At 34.1% G+C, this 22,864-nt stretch overlaps 1 protein-coding gene across 2 annotated transcripts; it reads left to right on the forward strand.

The window, feature by feature from the left end:
• The first annotated feature begins 9,752 nt into the window (after positions 1-9,752).
• On the forward strand, positions 9,753-17,475 carry LOC148272595 (uncharacterized). 2 transcript variants are annotated; one of them, XM_088239838.1, is made up of 5 exons: positions 9,753-10,917; positions 11,008-11,237; positions 12,662-12,870; positions 14,555-14,727; positions 17,013-17,475. In XM_088239838.1, exons 1-5 carry the CDS (start codon positions 9,905-9,907, stop codon positions 17,242-17,244), a joined length of 1,857 nt encoding a protein of 618 aa, XP_088095964.1. In that variant the 5' UTR covers positions 9,753-9,904; the 3' UTR covers positions 17,245-17,475. The 2 variants fall into 2 exon arrangements, with proteins under 2 accessions (XP_088095964.1, XP_088095965.1); XM_088239839.1 differs by lacking the exon at positions 14,555-14,727.
• Positions 17,476-22,864: the final 5,389 nt, after the last annotated feature.

The raw sequence follows: 22,864 nt of genomic DNA on the forward strand, positions 1-22,864 counted from the left end.
TGAAATTATTTGATAAGTCATTTGTGTATGATAGTTTTGCCAACATTGGCCTTTATGAAGACCCACATTGCAATGTTCGCACATACCTATACCTACAGGGTCTCATTACTTTTTTGTGCTTTGTATCCCGAAGCCTAACCTAACCTAACCTAACCTGATTATAATAACCACGTGATTATAATAACCACGCGTTGTGTCCCGGTCCCGTGTTTTCACATTGTTTGTTACCAGCAGCAAAAAAGTACTAATAAAAGTCACTAGATGTCAATAAAATGCACTTTTTTGAACCACGTAAAAACACAGGACCGGGACACAATACGTGGTTATATAATCACGTGTTTACACGGCTCCGGGATACAAAGTGTTAAACAGTGCCCTGTGGACTGAAATGAGGCAGTGCGCTATGGACGAAAATAATGAAATATCACTAATAAACTGATCAAACGGCCATTTTAAAAAATAAACACAAAAATACCGTATTCCAAAGTATATACTGTTTCTTATATATATACACGGTTTTACAGGGCCAGACCGCGAAACTTCAGAGGAACATTCCTCATGGTAGGTGAGCTTTTAAAAAAACCTTAATAGGGTTGTCACAAATGAACGACTCTCGGTGAATTTTTACAGAGATTCGTAGGGAGTACAATAAAAACGTTTATTTTAATTTAGTAACAAGTTTGCTAAAAATATTTTTTTAAATAAAAGCAAGCAATAATAAACATTAAAAATGACATTGTTCGGTACATAAATTATTTTATTTTTATTTTTTATTTATTAATAAAACATATAAGACATGAATATCATGATATTATATTCCCAGGAGTTGTACGAGAAAACTCATTTGGGACGGTACATAAAAAAAATAGTTCATTTCTTGTAACAATACATAGTATACATTTAAACAATAAAAATTTTAACAAATTTTAACAATCTATGAACTTAATATTAAAAAAGGAAAGAAAACATTTAAACAATCTGTGAACTTAATATTAAAGAAGAAAATAAAAACATTCAAACAATCTGTGAACTTAATATTAAAAAAGAAAAACTTTTAAACATTCTGTGAAATTAATATTAAAAAAGAAAATAAAAACATTTAAACATTCTGTGAACTTAATATTAAAAAAAGAAAAGAAAAACATTTAAACCTAAAACACAATATATAGACTATTCACAGAAACTGAGCTAAAAACTATCACTTTCAAAAAGATTCAAGAAATAGGTCTTTATTTCTGGTCTTTGAGATTTACCATTCGACATTTCATTTTTAAGGTCATCAGGCAGTTTATTAAATTGTATACGACCAATGTATTCCAGAGACCTTTTGCCGAACTTCGTGGAACAAAATTTAGAAATGTGAAGATTTTTTGCATGTCGTGTATTATAGTTGTGAATTTCATGATTAAATGTAAGTTTTAAATTTGTGTGAGCAGAAAAGTTTATGATGTTTGAAATAGTGTTAGTGATGTCATACAGTGCCATTACCTTGAAAGGAATTATTTTTGTGTTACGATAAATATCCTTGACATGGGAGTCCCATTTCAAACCAAGAATGCTTCTCAGAGCTCGGTTTTGAAGAACTTGAATCTCAGAGATCTGATTTAAAAAACAAATTTGCAATTACATATAATAAAAAAAGGAAAACTGCAATAAAGTAAGTTTATAGAGTTTGAAAATTGACCAATTTGTTAAAATGTTGTCTTACTCTGACGGCAGATTGTAACTTACATCTTTAAAAACTGGTTAAACGGGGTATCCAATTCCAAAATATTTTCCGAATTCGTTGTTTGATTTGAGAACTGAAAACAGTAACCTCTATAAAATTTTATATTTAAACTTGTATCTTTTGATAGAGATCCCACATCTAATTTGGTGATTTGGAGAAATCACACCGTTTCACCAAAGAGGTAGGCAGAGAGGATAGAACGCCATATCACTCTGTCTTTGCATGTAGACCTTGATTCCTCTACACTCATACATCTTCTCATGCACGTACATTGATTTTTCCGACTTTATGGCATATAAATATGAAATAAATGTATATTTACCCATAGAGAGTTAGGTTTTTGAAAAAACAGCACCATTTATTACACGTACCAAATTTTTTTTTGTCCAAATTAATGGATAGAAAGTGGTTGGAACACACCCAATTGTTACTTTCAGGGGACAATTGTTCCGCCCTGTCGTATGGATCCATTTATTCCGCCTTATTTATCGGGATTTAAAAAAAAACCTTAATTAACTATATTATGCTTATAAATTTAATGATAAAATTATTACACTAATAAATAACATTTAAGTGAATACGTAATATTTTAAGGTAATGCACAGCCCTGGCAGTCTTAATTATAAAAGCCTCAAAACGTGGCCATAAAAAATACCATTCAAAATTGGCGCAGATGTATTGTCATCTCTTTTAGTTACATTCAATAAACGAGAATTTCACATTCTTTCAGTGAGATAAAAAGATAAATAATTATTTCCAGATGTTGGTTGACTTGGTAAAAGGTCGTCGAGTTAGCATGTCTTGAACATTTAAAGAAATATTTGGATTTAAACGATTTAAAAAAATGTTTTAAATGACATAAATCAAATGTATAAGGTATTTGAGTTACACAAACAAATGCTATAATAATTGCTCAAATGATAGTTTAAAAAAATGGTGCATTTATCTTGAAAACTACCAAATAAGGTATTGATGTGAAAATTTATAATATTTGATAAATACCTGTGATAACTGAAGTGTTTTCTCCCATTTCCAGTTCTATTTGAACATCTTTTCATGGCACAAGTCGGCATAATGAATTTTGATGTAATAAGCACTAAATACGTTAAACAATCATCAAAATACTGACAGAGCGTTTGACAGTTCGAAGCAATATTGGCCGCGTACGTAAAAAATGAGCATCGTAAAATTCTAAAATCGACTACAAAACAAAAAATGAGGACCCACGAATTTTTTTTGGCTCCCTTTCTCTCATTTATAACATATTGTAAAAAATGAGTCCGCTATAACAGGCAACATGCATTGGATTGGTAAAATGTTTTGTTATCCCTCTACAGATGTATATACTTACATACTCTAAGGTTGTTACCTACCTGGTTATTAGGAATCGGGACGGTGAACGAAAACAAACACAAACTACTGTAAACACTACCGATAGTAAATAAAATAATATGTATACCACTGTTCAAACCAACTTAGTGAATTATTTTTTACTTTTTAATGTAAAAACACAATAATTTATATCTGATACACAGAAAAACGTCCGCCACCACTGTCAGCCATAGACAATCTCGAAGAAATGAATTCTTCTTCTTCTTCTTGGTTTTTTTGGCTTTTTTCACCCCTAAATGGGGTGTTCTAGCCAGTGTCAAGTTTAAGATATCTTATTGAAATATTTACACATGTGTTAGTACTATATATACAAGTTAGTGTGTTAGTATTTAATATTACATACACTTTACATAATATTTAACTTATTTACAACGTAATTCCATTTATAACTACATATTTACAAAAAAAATTGAATATCTGTTTATTGGGTGGGGACAAGAGAGTTAAAATATTAGTGGGGAATGGGACGCTGATTTTGGAGAGGTCAGATAGGAACTCAGGATAACAATCATTTATGGGGCATCCTAAGAAAACATGATTCAGATCTTCCTCCTCAAGCTGACATTCGCACATGGCAGAGTCCTGGACATGGATTCTAAACAAATGAGAACTATTGCAACAATGTCCAATGCGCATTCTGCATTTAGAAGATGTCTCAAATTTGTTCAGAATCACTTTGGAGAACCAAGGCTTTTCTGTTACATTTGGTTTCAATTGGAAAAGGTGTCTTCCCTTGGCTTGAGAGGAGGCTACCCAATATTCTTGCCATGTGTGAAGTTGCTTCTCCTTTGTCATAACGAGGAGATCACCTAGTAGTAGGAAATTACTATAGGCAGGATCCCCGGAATGGACCGCCTCCTTTGTCAACTCGTCCACCCTCTCGTTGCCGGGAATACCACAATGGCTAGAGATCCAAGACATAAAAATGCTTTTATTGGATGCCTATAAATGTTTAATGAAGCAGTTAAAATTAATATATATTAGTGATAGGAGGGGAATTTCAAATTTAGTGCTGCTTTTCAAGTTGTTAAATGATGTTCTTTACAGTCCTTAAATTTTAAATTGTGTGAATTTTTATATGAGACAGCGTGGGAAGTGACAAAATACTTCTTTTGATGTTGATTTGCATAGTTCTAACTATGCTAAATACTCTCCTATTCCACTGTTCCACATGTTAGTAAACAAACATGGAAACTTAGATTTATTTAATTTATCTTTATACGCTGATGACAATAAAGTATTTAAAATTGTGTCTTCAATAAATGATTGCGAAGTTCTTCAAGCTGACTTAGATAGAATCTGTTGCTATTGCATAGACAATCAGTTATTATTGAATTCTGATAAATGTCTTGTCATGTCATTTACTCGAAAGAAAAAAAGTATACTATTTGACTACAAACTATCTGGGAAAATTGTCAATAGTTCAATGAAAGCGAGAGATTTGGGTGTACTGATGGATAATGAGCTTTTATTTAGAGATCACATAAATACAAAGGTAGATAAGGCGTACAGACTTCTAGGGTTTATCTTACGAATCTCCAAACCATTCTCATCACCAAATACATTCAAACTTGTTTACTATACTTATGTGCGAAGTCAACTCGAATTTGCTTCATTAGTATGGCCCCCTCAATATAATGTATATATTGATCAAATTGAAAACATTCAAAATAAATTTATAAGGAGCCTGGAATATCGTTTTGGCAACATTGAAAATGATTACGGCGCATCTTTGATCAATTTTAATATAGAGTTACTACAAAAAAGGCGCCTTACATATGATTTAATTTTTCTTTTCAAAATTCTCAATAATATAGTTGATTCGCCGTATCTTTAACAAAATATTGGTTTCCGTTGTCCTCTTCGTTATACTAGATTAAATTCCCTTTTTTATGTACCAACTTGTAAAAACAATTATACCTCGAATTCATTCATAGACGTACCTGTAGAAATTATAACGGACTCAGTATTGATGTAGACATTTTTAACTGCACGTTGCATTTGACGATTCTAGTCAGTTTTTATTTCATATATATCCATATTTTATCAAATAAGTTTTTTCTTTCTTGAGATAATTATGTGGGGAATTTGTGGGGAATCGGAACTTTGTTTTCTCCCCATTTCGGTAATTTGATCTAAATTTTTGGGGAATTTGGAAAATTTACATTGGCCACGCTGAATGTATTGTATGCGTCTATGTATTGTATGTAATGATGGGAATAATCGAAATACAAGCATTCGAGACATGCAAATAATCTAATTCAAACATCGAATCAATCGATTTTTTTTACCGTGAAATAAAAATAAATTGCTGACTGTTTGGTGGGGGGGTAAAAAATACATGTGTAATAACAAAGTACTTCAAAATAATAATGAGGAAGTTCAGCCTTACGGGCAATTTGATATAAAACATGTTTTACTACGCACGGTAAAAATAAGAACAATAAATTGTAAATTTCTTGAAAATGTATGAAAGAAAGTTCGCCGAAATAAACCAATAATTTAACGTTATGATAGTTATATGTCGGCCTCGTGGTGTTATGGTAAGTGCGTTTGCCTACCATGCAAGAGGTCTCGGGTTCGATTCCCGACATGGCCGACATGAAATATTTATTTAAAAAGGTTTTCTCACACTAAAATATTTCATAGTCCCTGGACTGGTATCTGAAGCGTAAGACTGATCATCTGACCTTCATGTAACACAAAATGATCCAAATACGCTGCGATTGGTTTACCGATGCAGTGCCCTATGCACCATTAGGTGTGGAAAGGTAAGGGAATGATGATAATGATGATAGTTATCCTATTTCCGGGAAACAAACTAACAGACGTGAACTTAATACGTCACACGCAGAGTACCCACATCTTTATCAGCTCTGGTTAGTCCCTTTATATTATAAACACAAACCCATAGCAACAATTTATTTAACATTACATACTTGAATTTTATTGAACACAAATGATATTTTGCACTTCCGAAAAATCATTAAAATTAATTACCATTGCTTTTGAAACATCATGTTTGAATTCAGATCTCTATTGTCTCGAAATGTCAAGTCCGAAATCATATTTCGACTGTCTCGAAATTTCATGTCCGAAATCAAATCGGGTTGTGGTCTTGTGGCTAGTGTCTCGGACTCACGAACCAAAGGTCTGTGGTTCAAATCCCACTCTACCCCAACATTATTCCATGTTCTAATAGTGAGTTATTTACAACTCGTTGAAAATGACCCTCAAAATTAAATATTTGGGTAAATCATAAGAATGCAAATATTTCTTTAAAAAAAAAAATAATATTTCGATTGTCTCAAAATTTCAAGTTCGAAATCATATTTCGATTGTCTCGAAATCTCAAGTCCGAAATCATATTTCGATTGTCTCGAAATCTCAAGTCCGAAATCATATTTCGATTGTCTCGAAATCTCAAGTCCGAATTCGTATCTCGATTGTCTCGGAAAACCATTTCGAATGAATTCACTCGAGATATCTCGATTATTTTTCCGATTAGTACTCGATTAGTTGTAACCATTTCGAAATGTCTCGATCTTTTTAATAATCGAATATTTCGATTATTTTAGTTCGATTATTCCCACCATTAATTGTTTACATCCCTATAAACGTCATTAATTGTATACATTCTTATAGAGTAGCGCTGTTTTGTACTATATAATCTATGGCGCTGTTCGTGTTTAGCGCCGTCGTTTTGAATGTCACATCTTAACTCGTTCTATAATATAATATATAATAATCTCTGAATAAGACAAGTTTGTAGTTTGTATCGTCGCTGAAGAAGGTCCCATTCTGCAGATCGACCCACTCTGGTCCCTTTTAGCCGGTGTGATATTTCTTGTGACAGTTGCTTTGTGTGCTCATTTTTGCCATGGATAATAGTCGTGAACAGCGCGCGGCCGTGAAGTTTTGCTTCCTGCTCGGAAAAACTGGTACAGAAACCCTCGAAATGTTAAAAACGGCCTACAAAAATGATGCTATGGGGAAAACTCGAGTGTTTGCGTGGTTTTCCCGTTTCAAAAGAGGAGAAATGTCGATTGATGACCAACCCCGCTCTGGGCGTCCTTCGACGGCCCGCACCGACAAAAATGTCTCTAAAATTCGCCAAATCATCCGGGAAGACCAACGGCGGACCATCGAAGAAGTCGTGGAGCTATCTGGAGTGGCTTGGAGTTCAGTGCAGCGGATTTTAAGTGAAGATTTGAAGATGAAAAGGGTGTACAATAACGCCCCTGCAAAGAGACATAAAAGGAAAGCGATTAGCCGACGTTCCTGAGGTGAAGTAACCAATAACAGAGGTGCTGTCGAGCATCGAGACAGACGAAATAAAAAAACGTTTCTTACAATGGGATAGAAGATTGGACAAGTGGATTAGCTCCGATGGAGAGTACTTAAAAGCGATTAAAGGTTTTTCTGTAAAATAACCTTAGTACTGACATTCTGGCTCTGGGACCTGCAGTCAGATGATACACCTTTACACATGTTATGTGAATGTGATGCTTTATATCACAAAAGAAGCCGTATCTTCGGGGGACCACTGGTTAAATCTGAGGATGTGAGGACACTCGCCCCCTTTCTAATAGCCTGATACTTAAGGACCTGGGAGGCAATTACATTTTTTATTTTTTTTAAAAAGCTAATCAACAGGCTTAAGTTAGCCCTAATAGATTGGCATTAATGAGTAATACTTAACCTTAACAGTCTTAAAATCTACTTAAATTTACAAAATGTCTAATTAATAAAACATTTATATTTGGAAGATACAGAAGTCATGCCTTCACCATGACGGTATAGGAGATACTGCGGAGTTAAATATACATTCCTTCTGGCCTTTAAACTGCTGTAACCGAGCATACTGTTCTTCCATTCTTTTTTTATGTAATGAAGGAGAAATTCAAAATATACAAATTCTTCAAAATAAGGCAATTTATTATTTATTTAAATTTTTATTCCAGTAAAATGGCTATAAAGTGCAGAGCCAATTCTACCATATGAACATATAAACATGAACATAAATATAAATATAAACAAAAATATAACAATAAACATAAATATAACAATAAACATAAAATAAAATTTTATATTGCAGCACTTTTGGTGGTCTTAACATATCGCGCCATTGCTTGAACAACGGTGATTGGATCCACTCTGCAGTGGCTTGGAGAATTTCGTTATTAGACTTTTTTAGGCGTTCCCATAGGCTCCAGGCTCTTTGGCGAAGCAGGGCAGCGAAGGTGTTTATTCGTCCAGCTGTAAACATTTCAGAGGCACTGCAGTACCTAGGCAATCCGAATAATTGTCGGTATGAGTTGTTATACGTGATCCTTAATTTATTCCAAGCTCCTTGCGTATAGTTGTTCCAATGAGGATTATACTAAAAAAATATATATATTCTAATGTAGAAAGAATGCACAAAGAAATTGGCTCGCTCACAGTAAAGCAACAAATTAAATATAATGTGGCAATTTTTATACATAAAATAATTAAGGGGATGAATAAAATAAAAACAATAATAAAATTTAACCAATAATGTCATATGAAACAAGGGGTAAAAAAAAGATAAGATTACCAATGAGGAAAAAAACAGCATCTCAAAACTCATCGTACAAGGGATTGAAGCTGTACAATGTGTTACCCGAAGAAATAAAAGAAATGGAAAAAATTGAAATATTCAAAATTAATTTGAAAAAATTTGTAATTGAGAAATTTTGATAAAAAAATTGTAATAATTATTATTAAAAGTTTATATTAGTTCTTAAAATGTTATGAACTAATTAATAAAGCATAAATACATACCCTGGAGGCACTCAGTGGGATAAAGCCATGGATAATATCCGCACTCCCTCATGTAGAGAAATCGAATAAATTTCTTCTGGCTATCGGGGTTACCTTCCCTTAGCTGGTTGGTTTTGGTTTTGAGTGGGCAAAAACTCATCAAACAAAATTTCATACTCTCGTTATCTGCTGTGATCATACCGTTATAAGTGTGATCCCATTGCCCAGGGTTCGTGATGTGGATGCTAACGAGGTTCGAACTGTCAGTAGGGTCGCAGCGAGTCACATCTCGCAAAATGCTGCGAACGCCCATTGCATTTACCGGCAAGACTACTGACTAGTACAACTCGTTAGCGTCGCGAACAAAATAATAGTGTTTATGATAAACACAACTAAACTAATGAAATTTTAACATTAGTTAAAATCAGGAAAAACCCACTAAAAACCTGATAACACCTATTTAACGAGGAAAAGGGATTCTTGTAGTAAAATAAATATAGGCTAATAAAACTTATTGTCTAAATGATCATAACAATATACAACATAAACACATGATGTTTTTGATATTCTTGCAAAAATTAATATTTAACTGTATAGATGCCCATGATATTCTTGCTCAGATTAATATACCTCACTGCAACTGGCAAACCAATGCTGTCTTTGCTGTTGGAAATTATAAAACCAACATCGGATTCTTTTCCCCTCTGCCAAGGATCCTCAGAACAGTGAACAAAATCTCATTAAACGGCTCTGAATTTGGATAGATTTGAAAAGAACACGTAAGGAGACTAAAGAATATTTTTAAAATATATATTTATAGTTTTACCATGTTATTGTTTTTCTTGAATTTCACTTTGAGACCTAGGTACTTATTCAATAATATAGGTCTATAACATTAGTTAGGTACTGCTAAATAAGATTCCATTTTAAAAAAGGAATAGGAACAAATTCATTGTTTCTCAATGTTATTTTACTTCACTGAGTGCCTGAAATGGCAGAATGGCAGAAAGGTTGCTAGAGCTTTGGTTATTACTATCCCGACGCTTATCTGGCTTGTTTACTAGAAGAACACTTTCACCAGACCATCCTTGCTTTACAAGAGGACCACCACCAGTGCCTATAGTTCGTGAACTTACTCCTCTACCTCTTCCCGTGTCTGAAGTTTCACCTACTCCCGCACCAGTTAAGACACTCACTCCCTTAGCAACACCAGTAGTTAAAACACCTCTTTTACCAACACCAGAAGTTAAAACCCCTCATTTACCAACACCTGTCATTTTAACACCTCCATTACCAGCACCAGAAGTTAAAACTCCTCTTTTATCAACACCCGTCGTTAAAACTCTCACTCCCATACCAACGCCAATCAAACCTCTTTCACGTGTACCGACTCTCGCACAAGTAAAAGAAAAACCTGCTCCAATAGTTAGAATTTCAACACCTTTACTAACTCCAGTGAATTTTCCCTCCCCGCGACCTGCTCCGATAATTCGTGAACCCACTCCTCTACCAACGCCAAAAAACAAAACACTTGTCACAATGTCGACGCCCCCTCACGCACCTGCAGAGATCCCTCCTCAAGCGCCCAAACCTCAAGTACCAGCTCCCATTCCGAATCCCCCACCTCCTGTTATCCCTGCTCCCCCACCTCCTGTTATCCCTGCTCCCCCGGGATTCGTGTCCCGAAAGCCTTCAGTCGTCATGCCGAACGTAATAGTGCTCCCTCCGCCTAGAGAAGAGCCCTCGCAGAAAGCCATTTCCCCTCCGGAAATAACAGAATCTGCCGCTACTATTGGGTGCACAAAGGAAGAAGACAAAAAAGGTCTCTTTGGATGGAGAGCAGATTTTTTTACGTATGTGTATGGGGAGGACGGTAAGAAACGCCGCGTTGCTCGAATTTTCCACTCGGCTCCCAGGCCTGTAATGCCGTCCGAGGAGGGACTCACTAGGATAGAAAAAATAGAGTATATGAGAAACAAGCTGGTCGGAGCACGAAGGGAATGCCTTAAAAGGTAACAAATTTCAAGTTTCGACTTCCATATATCCTTCTCCAAAATGTTCTCCATCTCTGTTTTCGTGGCTGTGTAATACCATTGTTTCAGACATCACTGTGGAAAGTGCGACAATGAGGATTGGGGGTGTTGCTCCTGGACGGAATACTCTCTCATGGTAGCACTGTCCCTTCTTCTGCTGTGTGTCGTATCCTTATTAACCTCCTTCTGGATCTACTATTACCGAGGTGGCTTCTCTTGGAGCACTGATAAGCCAGAACAATTGTTTAACTACCATCCCATTTCGATGATTGCAGGCTTTGTTTTTTTCGGAGGCTTTGGTAAGTCCAATTTCAATCTCAATTTATTTGATAAGTATTAGGTAAACACAAGTCTCATCCGTGTTTTTCCAAATTTTAAAATAGGTCAAAAAAGTTGATAAAGGTGATATGTCATTCAAAATTTCAACGAAAATTTTTTAAATACTAGATTATAAAAACAATAAAACGCTTTTCACTTACAGCCAATCTGCTAAAAAAAAAGAATTATTTCCCTTGAAAATAGATTACGGAAATTAGGTCAAGATTAAATATCAATAGTCATTTTAAGGGTGATTTTCATCATAATGTTTCATGGTCCTTGAGTTTAATCAATTTTTATTTTTTTATATGTATCTGTTATCATGTAGAAGGCTAAGGTACTCGGAAAATAATTGTAATAGCTTATCTTGGAAATGGGATGTTTGATCACTGGTTTTCGTTTATTACCTTCATGAGTACAATCACCATTGTTGCAAAGTCTAAGAACAGTGACGCGTGATAGCTACTTATAACAACTACGTGAATATCTGTTAAGGATATTCCTTCTTTCTGCATTCTGCTTCAAGATTATGGCGTTGTAAACTGAAAAATGGGCCATGAAATAACACATGTTCGATACTCTGTCAATATACGCTCTATATTTTAATTATGCTATTTACATTAATACTAAATGCACTCTCGTACAAGCATTACTGCTACTCATTCTAAATTACGCTGATGTTTCCATGACTGATTTAAGCTGTGAACAACTCGATAAACTTGAACGACTTCAGAATACATGCATACGGTACATTTTTGGTCTTAGGAAATATGACCACATTTCTGACTATCGTAGGCAACTGAAATAGCTCAAAATTAGACAGCGGAGAGATTATCACTCCCTTTCACTTCTGTTCAATGTACTTCATAGTCCTAACGCTCCTATATACCTGCGTGAAAAATTTCAACGCTTATCAGTTCATGGTTCACCTCTTCGTTCTAATTCTCCATGTCTAGTGTCCATGGCTCTCGACTGTGGAATCATCTCCCATCTACCATTAAAGATGTTTCTACATTATCTCTGTTTAAATCACGCCTGAAATAACATCTCCTTTCTCTTCCTTAATATCTCCTCTTTCCTCTTTCCTTTTTCCCATTGAGTAATAGTTTTGATTTAAGGTAATTTATAAACAAATACATTTAGTTCTATTTTAATATATCTTTAGCTTTTTAAGCATTATTTTCTATTGAATATGTTCTGTAACTTGAATTATAAAAATAAAACTATTATTTTATTTGTTGGTTGGAAGAAATTGCCATTTGGCAATAAGTCTGCCAAAGTACAAATAACATTATGTACAAAAAGTTAAATAAATAATAATAATAAATAAGTTCTTAATTAGACTTAAGATCCAACTACTGATGGTGTAACTTATAATAATAATATGAACGTTTGATTGTTTTAGGAATGCTCGTGTTTAGAATCTTCGGCAAATCGAATCGTAATATTGTGAAATTGATTCACAGTATTAACTTTGCCTTGATTGCCCCCCTGTCCGTGCTCGGCTACACTACCATAGAGAAGTATCACCTCCACAGTGACCCACCGCTTCCCGACCTGTTTTCACTCCACAGCTGGATGGGAATACTGACGCTGTCCCTCTACGTCATCCAGGTATTGTCATCAGCGGAGAAAGATGAGTCAGAGCATTTAGATCTAAATTTGACGCAACAGAGAGGGAAAAACGCTTTGTACTTACAGCCAATCTGCCAAACAAAATGGATTTTTTACACTTGACAATAGACGCACTGTATCTGAATTATGCTATTTACATAAATTATTAAATAATAAAGTAGACTCTTTTAACCTACTCTCCAAAATTAATCTTAATGTCCCCTTTCACAAGAAATAAATATTTATTCCACCTGCCAGTCTGTAGCACTAACTATGCACAACACTCTTTCCTCTATCATTCTTGCTCTAACTATTTGTTTTTTTTTCATTTATTGATATATTTTACATGCCCCTTAATTTATTTAAAAATAAATTAAGACTTGTTATTTCTGGCTGCGATACGATCCCACTTACTATTTAATGATGCTCACACCTGAACACTTACTCCCACACTAATACACATAAACACACATCTACACTTACTCTCATACAAATTTATTTATTTATTTAATTTATTTATTTGTTCATTCAAAATTACACTAGTTTAAATATTAATGAAATTATTAAGGCTTTTTAGGATATGCCCGTGTCAAGCCACAATAAATAACAATAAAATACATTAAATTAAATTATAATGACATGTGATACAATAGAATAACAATCTAGAAAAAAGGGTATAAGTAAAAAATAATAAAATACACATAAACACATCCTTTTGCTGTAACATAATTTAATAATATGTATGATTTTTATTTAGAAAATTCGCTGGTCTGTCTTTAAACCGTATTTTAAAAAAAATGTTACTATATCATTTTTGACTGTTTGTTTCTTTAAAATAAATAAAACATTTTAAGATGGAGATATGGAAATCTAGGCAATAATAGGGCTTATGACCTGTCTTTGGCCGGTTTAAGTGGTCACTTTACACACTGTGTAACATTCAGCTCTTTTTTGTTTATTTATTTGTTCTTTTACTACTTTTTTTACATCAAATATAATGTTCTCCGAGACCTTTTATATAATTTTGAAACATGGCTTATTAAACATAATTAAATCATTTCATGAAGCGAATTCACAAGTAATATTATTTAAGAATTCGATTATTTTACCATCTGTCAGATTCATAAATAAAAATACATGGTCATTTTGTTAGTATTGCCAGGTAGTCGAATTTTTCACCCAGCTTTCTATTAATAAGCCGTAGTGTAATATTAAACGGTATTAATTTACTTAATGATTTTTTTTACGTTTGCCTAATTCAAAGTACCAGTTGTTTTACAGTCCATTCAGTAAAACGTTTTTTGTTCTAAAATATAACATAACATAACACAAAATTATCTTATATTTGTGAATATTGTTCACGGTTTGGCAACATTACGGGGCCACTTCACGCAGGCGGGATGTCGGGTAGAGGGGGGACTTTTGGACACAGCACGATGTATACAAACTTGGTTCGACGCGCCTTCTAGTATATGATAATTCTTAAGATTCAATACTAAAAACGCCCAAGTTTAGGCGTTTTGAAGTGACTTTTGACATATTTAAACACGTTTCGGTTCGACAGAAGCCGAAATTATGTTTCATTTTTGGCTGAAAATCTTGTTTCGGTTGGTCACTTGTGAATATAAAGGTTCCACTGTAAATAATAAGCCAGGTCAAATACTCAGTAAGGTTTTATTTTCAGTTTGTCTTCGGTTTTATAACGTACTTCTTCATGAGTTGGTGCTTACCTAAAAAGAGCCAAGAATTCCGTTTGAAGATGCTTCCTGTTCATGCCACTTTCGGAGTCGCTACATATGTGTTGGCAATAGCCACTTGCCTTACGGGACTTAACCAGAGGGCTGCTATGATACTTGGGTTTGTCAATTGTTTTTCATTCACAATGACGAGAACTGAATAATGGTCCCGTCTGCGTGTTGTGTCCATATATTGCGGCATATTTGTAAATACTTGACATCTCATTTGTTCAGGATGTTTCAGAATGGAGATATTTGATGCATTTTATACACCACACACAAGTTCTTGAATAAAAAGTTTATTGCATTGCCGAGATACAATAGTAAAAATATATTGTTTATGTTGAGTGACATTACTAGGCGCTATCCAGGGGTAATTTTGTGTAGTTTAGTGCTAATTAGGAGCACCTGAGCAATTCTGAAACATCCTGAACAGGTGACGTATTTTCGAGTGTTACTCAAGCATCCCAAATGGATAACTTGTTGGGTATTTACAAATATGCGACTGGGTGGTATGAATACTACAGTTCCGTGCATGAAATGAGTGTTTTCCATTCGATGGCTACTATCAAGTAAAAATCCTAAAAAAGAAATTGAGTGAGGATACTTAGCATCGTAGTGAAGTAATTGACGCGTTCACCTACCATGCTTAAGGTCCCGGTAAAGATTCCTGATTGGATCGATACGAAATATGTGTTTTAAACGTTGCAGTATTTCACTGCCCCCGGGCTGACTTCCGACGTGTAAGATTGATCACCTTAACCTCAGATGAGCAATATACGCTCCATTCAGTATTCGAATGCAGTGCCTGAGGCAGCATCTCGTGCAGATAAGGGTATGATGATTTTATAGACAAAAACTGGGTTAAGTGATCACTTTATGAATTGTGTTAAATTATAAAAATAAATATAGATTCAAAAACTACTCTTACTCAAATGAAAGACATAACCCCCACAATACATCACATACAAACAATATAATCACTAGATCCTCAACACAAAAACAACTTAAACAAATACAAACTATAACCACTTTCGGACAAAGGGATTTTGAGTACTATTCAATTAAAATCTATAACCTACTTCCACTACCTATTAAAATAATTAGTAACGAGAAAATGTTTAAAAAGGCTATAATAAAATGGATAGTGGAGCTAGGTAGAAGTAAAATGGATTGTCTCATTCGACCATACCAATATTGAATCAACTACTCCACAAATGTATAGCTTATGTTAGGTTTTTGTTATTTTCATTGTGTGTTTTGTAATATAAATAATATAGATGAACATAAATACCTTGTTTTTAAAACTTTCTGAATATTTGTTAATTATTTTCGTCCTTTTAAAGTTAGTCTTCTTTGTGTATTCTCAAATGTAATTTTAAAAAAAGTACATTGTTAAGTGTCCTCGGCACGGGAAACCCCAGTGAGGTCACATTATTTTTATTATTAATTATAGCTTGTAAGCAAAAAATATGAAAAAATAAATAAAATAAAAATATTTCTTGTCAACCTTGTCAAAATTCGTACCTGGGACCTCAAGCGTTTTATGCAAACGCGTACATTTCACTTCACTATGAAGTGAACTGATCTCAACTTTAGTTTTACCCAAGAGTAACAAACAATTAGAAAATATTAGTCCCAATACTTCTTCGTTGTAAACTCTGTCTACCCATGATATTACATTCTTCTATAGCACCACATTTCGAACTTGGGTTAGAGTCCAGCTTTCGACCGCGTAGGGAAGTACTGAAAAGATATAGCATCGCACAATTTGCACATGCAGATTGAGGTTTAAGTCCATAACAGTTTTTCTTTTGTGTTTCTGAAATAGAGCAATCTCTTAATCTGCCATCATTGGAGAAATGTAGAACTAAGATGGACCTTATACGCATTTTCAAAATACTTTATGCTATAAGTGATGTCCCATTTCTGTTGCAATCAATTTCTTTTCATGTTCCTAACAAGTCTTTGTTCCTTACTTTTGTTTTTATGCCCCAATGTCCAGAATGTGTAGATTAGTCAATTCGTCACACATCTCAGAATGCTTTTGGATGGATCTTCCGGGTTTTTGTAAATCTCTTTGCTACTAAAACAGTGTGGGATGAAGATGGATTGGCATAGTTCAGCTCGAAGTCGTATATGTTTATCGTGTTTATGAATAGTATATTGTAAACCATTATTTTGTTGCCCTGGTTTGTCTTTGCTTCATAGTTTTATGTTTTTTTTTGTTCAGTTTCTTATACATATGTTTCTTCATATAACTGTTGTAATTCTGTGCCATCTCTATCCTAACTTTAATCTCCTAATAGTGTCCCGCTGATCATTGAGCCAGCATCCCAAATATTTATATTGAAACACTCTTTCTATTCTAATATCTTATATCGATCTTTATTGTTGTTCTTTCAGAACGTACTACATGACAGGGGCCGAAGAAGGGGCAACAATAAACGCCTTGGGACTGGTACTCATGTTCTTGTGCCTGTTTTTAACATACATCATAGGAAGAGAAAAGTTTAGAATCTGCCCAAACAGCGAGGAGCCAAATACAGCCGCTAAACAAAGAGCCAGAATCCGCAAACTACGAGCCGAAGGAAAATTGAGGGACAAAGATTACTGCCCGAGCGGCTTTATACTGTGATTTATTCATCGTCATTCCTCTCTCCACACCAAAGTTGCACAGGACACCACATTGGTGTACCAATCATAGTGTTCAAGTGATCATTTGTAATATACGGGACGCAAAAATGATCGATTATTAGGTACCAGTCCAGCAACTGTGAATTAATTGGTATTATGAATACTTAACAAATGAATATTTTGATCAAACGTTTCCCTATATGTATGTTATTAAATATTTTGCTATAACTGCTTCCTGACTTTTATATGTGTACCGGTTTTGAGATGTGCCCATTGACACTAATTACACTGGCCTTCACTATGGAAGTTACATAAAAATATAAAACCAACGTACTGATAGGACATATGCTATTCGTAACAGACGCGGCGGGTCTCTTTCTCCCTCTTAGCGATCACGCCTGTCACAAGGAACTGTATTCTACAGGTGCAGGTATAACCGCAGAATGGTTAGGCGTTAGGTAGCCGCGGCCAGCGTACGGGAAGCTTCTAGGGAGATTACCGCTGCCTAGGGATCCCAGGCAGGCTCGCTAGTAGGTAGCACTGGTTTCTGCAACCGTGTTGTAAGGACGGTATCGCTTCCTCGACGGAAACGGCGTGTGTTCAGGGGGAGTAGCCAGGGTCCCAAATCCAGCCCAATGAATATCCGTATTCCAAGTCCAGGAGGGTAGCAGCGGTCGAATATTCCAGGTGGCGGAGAGGTCCGGGTTGAAGCGATGTCGGGAAGCAGAGACGAAATAGAGAGTAAAAGCCCGTAGTGATGTTGAAAAATTACTGATTTATTATTTAGCCGTCGGCCCTATATATACAATATATTTTATCGCGCGGGGGCTCCGCTCGACCAATAGCGGGGTGGACTAGACCGGCCAATCACGCCGCGAGCGCATTCACCCACTCTGTCTGTCCCTCTCGCGTCGTATAAGGACGTCCCCCGTATATTTATAATAGAGTTTGCGATACGTAATTATTTTTTTTTTGTGGTAAATATGTATTTGTATGAATAAATAAATGGTCTGAATATTGACTAAAAAAATGTCACCGTATATAATATACCTACAGTGAAACCCCGAAATTACGTCCCCGCAATTGGCATTGAATTTTATTTTTTTTAGTACATTTGAAACCTAGTTTTACGTTTCTTTCTCCCGCAATTAAGGTAGGAGATATATACAAACACAATAATGCTAGAATGTTCCGCTGGCAGCCTGGATTAGCCACAAAATACCCCCAACAATGTTTTAACATCAAAAGGTGAAACAATAAAAACAAGAGAATGAAATAGTTATGTTTTTTTTTTTATTCAACAAAATTGTCTCACTCCAACAGCGGAGATAGACAGAATAAAATATTTTACACATACAAAACATATGCACCGAAATTAACATTCAAAGCTGCATATAATTTAACAACATAATCCGTCACCTCTTAGTTAAAAGCAAGATTTGTCGACTGAAACATAAATTAGATAAGAACACTTTACTTCAATCTGTTTTTTTTCAACCAGCTTTTACCCGCGGCTTTGCTGGTGAAGTATTAAAGACAAATTAGTTCATTAATTATTTGCACAATCTATTTTTTTGGGGCAAAAAGTAACCTGATATATCGATCAGCAATCGTGCCATTCCTTTCACTATCGCTATGCAAAAAAACTACGACCAGTTAGTCAATGACGATGTAGCGTCGTTATTCTGTTTTAACTTAGAAAGGATGGGTTCACACGGACCTATTTTTAGACTGATGAGGTTTTATCGAGAACCCGGCCACTTTAGAGATCATCAATTTTCATCTTCCTGATGGTTATCTCCGTCAGCATCAACACATATTGTTTTACTTCCAGGCTTCCAACCTGCCTCTGGTTATGCCAATTGGAAAAGCAGTCAGGCAGCTGAACATGATCACTTTGGAGATTGACACCTTTCACATCAGTAAAACTATGTTTTAAGAGGTAAATACTCTTGCTATTGGAGAGTATGTTATACCTTAATAATGTTGAACTATAACTCAAGGGTTCCTTGTCTGATATTTTGTCCCGATATAACTGCTTAATATTTGAAAACACAAGAAGCACAAGAGTCTGAAGTTAGTATCTATCATTATACCAACTTTGTTGGTAAGTTAACTCGATAATCAAAATTATTGCTGCCATTTTAGAGTTTTTTTTATTGTAATTTTGAAAACAGTTTATTGTGTTTTACGAACATTTATTGCCGCCATTTCCATTGTTGTAATTTTAAAACTGGTTTATTGTGTTTTACAGACATTTATTATTTATGAATATGATATTTAAAAAGTTACAGTAAAAAAATTGGTTCAAACATCGCTGCATAAATTTTTTAATGAAAAGAATTTGCCGAATAATTTTTTTTCACACCATTCACATTTTTGTCAGTCTCTTAAAAAACATAATTTAGGGGTTCTTTACTGTATATTTTGTGCAAGTTGCAATCGACGGCAATCCATAACTCAAATTTGACAACTTTAGGGGAGAGAGATGAAAACATTTATGTGTGTTCAGTAAAATTACCGATTTTTTAAAAACATTTCAATATTACTTTACAATTATTTAAGTTTTTTTTTGTCTTTACTAGCAATGTTTAAATATATTTATTGTCGAATAGCATATCTAGATGACTTAGGCGGTGATATTACATTCGCGTCGACGATATGGTGGGTTATACAGAAATATGAATTAAGGAAATATGTATATCTCTTTCTGACTAATGTTTCCATGTGTATTGTGATTTGATGTCTCATTGTTATGAATTGTCGAGGGCAATGTAACATTAGCTAATATGAGATTCAGTTACTATGGGAAGAACGTGTCTATTTATTATACGTCTGTGTATAGAAATTGCTCTTGATTGGAAATATAAATAAGTAAACAGAATCTCTCACCAAAACTCGTAACTCGATAGTAAAAACATTTAAGTTTGTAAGTGAAAATTCTTGATGGAAGTTCATTGTAATTTATAATATAAATAAAAGATGAGTGATACTTTAATCCACAAATTTGGAATATCCAGTGACCAGTTTCATAGCTGTTTCACCAGTCTCGAAGATGTCGCGAAAGCGATGAAACCGGTCACTGAATATTCCAAATTTGTGGATTAAAGTATCACTCGTCTTTTATTTATATAATAAACTCGATAGTAAGGTTACCTATCTAATTTATGTTTAAATACAATACAATCTTCTACATATTTATATTGTTACCGCCTACGAAAATTTACAGTACTTTGTCATATTTGTCATCACATTAACATATTATATATTGTAGGCAAATTCTATCAGATAATATCGGGTCAATAAAACAAGAAATAAAAATTTATTGTTATTTTATAAAAGCGAAGCCACAAGCGAAAAATGGAAGCAGGGATTTAAAATATCAAAATGTCGTTAAAATAACAAGAAAAAATATTATTTAAGCTAAGTTAAATAATTTATTAAGATATAAGAAACGAGTGATATTTAATTCAAAATAACACAATAGCAATTTAATTATTAATGACATATCTGTACCTTAGAGGCATGCATACAAATGTATGCAAATCCAAACGTAAAATGTTTAAAACATGCCTGAAGAATCTACTTTTTATTTAAGTTATTTCTAATTATTTATAGCATTAATTTGTATTTTCAGTATTTTAATACATTTGTTCTTTCATTATAAGACTTAAATTTCTTCAAAATAAATGGACATGATCATAAACTGGGTATGAGAATCGAAATGTCATTTCATCAAATTCTGGATTTGCATCCGTCTGCCCGAGGAAAGATATTAAGACCGTAAGTCCAATAAAATGTTCAGAAATCATACGATAGTGCCATTTTAAAACGCTGTTCTTTCAAAATCATGCCATTAAAAAATGAATTAAACAAAATATAGATCAAAATAATCATTTTCAGCCGTTTGACAATATTAAATGTGGCTAAAAACATACCGTAGAACCGAAATATTTACAAAAAAATATTCTACACAATGAGGAAGTTCAGTGGTTTTTTAAATTTTTTTCATTTGTTAATAGACTGTTAAACTAAGTCAAAAAATTTTTTTTTTAATTTTTTATATATCGTATTATCGGCGCTACGATTTTTCAAAGTTTGTATTTCTGAAATAACTCTGCGTGTAACGTCAGAGGTTCATTTCCGCTTATTCTCATTCATTTCTTCCCATTGGTCCAGAAGCGACAAGCAGACCGGAAATATCCATAGCTCTCAGATCATAGGTTGATTCACATGAACCAGTGACGTCATTTAAAGTAGTGCGTTTTTATCAAAATATTTTTTATTATTTTTTCTGTACATTTTCAAGAATCTTTGGCGTACAATTTAAATGCCCTAATTTTTACCCGCGTAATAAAACATTTTTTGTATCCAATTTCCCGTAGGGCTGAAGTTCCTCATTCCATAAAAAAAGGTTTGCATTAAAATATTCAAAAATTTTGATTTAACTATCTGGAAAATCACCATGATACTAGCCCCTTCGATTTATTAAATGAGAGGGTTGAAAGCACATTGAACTTAAAATGAATAGTCTTTTCGCTACTTGCTATACCACACACAAGTTGCACATTGAAATTTAGTTGGTCTTCTATAAAACTATTATAAACAATATTTTGAGTTTGTCCAAATTTTTGTAGACAAGGACTGGATTCAACTCCCTGGGGAGCTGTTCATATTAACATATTACAACAGAGATGAAGAACATTTAAGAGAAGGTAATATAGAAGTCCAGGCATCTACAGGGCTTATGACCTGTCAATGGCTGGTTTAAGTGTCTTCATCTCTGTTGTAATATGTTAATATAAACAGCTCCCCAGGGAGTTGAATCCAGTCCTTGTCTAGAAAAATTTGGACAAACTCAAAATATTGTTGATAAATTACCTGGAAGTATAGAAATTGAAAAAATAATATTTTCAGGCGTTGCCTAGTATGTAGGTGAAATAATTTAATTAGTTAAATCTCACCTGCATAAATAAAGGTTTCAGCTCTTTAACTTCACAAACATCAACAGATGAAAGAATTAAAGGAATATAGATGTTCAAATATAGGCAGAATGGTGAATGTTACACAGTGTGTAAAGTGGCCACTTAAACCAGCCATTGACAGGTCATAAGCCCTGTAGATGCCTGGACTTCTATATTACCTTCTCTTAAATGTTCTTCATCTCTGTTGTAATATGTTAAATTATTATAAATCGCATCATTGAATTACTGACCCAATACTTGTTCAAGAATATAAAGTAACAGAAGGCATTTGAGTAAAACCAAACTATGAGTTATTTTTAATGAGGTTCGATGCTCTTAACTGTTAGGATACTTTAAAAATATAAATTTATCATTACTACATCAATTTAACTACAATATTGTACATTTTATTTTACGATATGTCAACAGTATTTAAAAATAGTAGTGCAGTACTCTCTCAGTAATCCGCCACGGTTGAAACCCGGGCAAGTGTAAAATGAGTGAAAACGGCAGATTTATAATACAAACAAAATATTTTAAAATTTGAAACAGATATTTTGTAAAAATAGTTTTTATTGAGGAATTTGTGTGAAGATTTGACTGCATGAGCTGAAGTCTGACAATTACTGTCTTCATCCTCAGAATCCAAGTCTCTTG

This window comes from Micrasema longulum, unplaced genomic scaffold (genome assembly GCF_059751315.1).
Source record: "Micrasema longulum isolate JH-2025_06_02 unplaced genomic scaffold, ASM5975131v1 h1tg002280l, whole genome shotgun sequence".
Lineage (NCBI taxonomy): Eukaryota > Metazoa > Arthropoda > Insecta > Trichoptera > Brachycentridae > Micrasema > Micrasema longulum.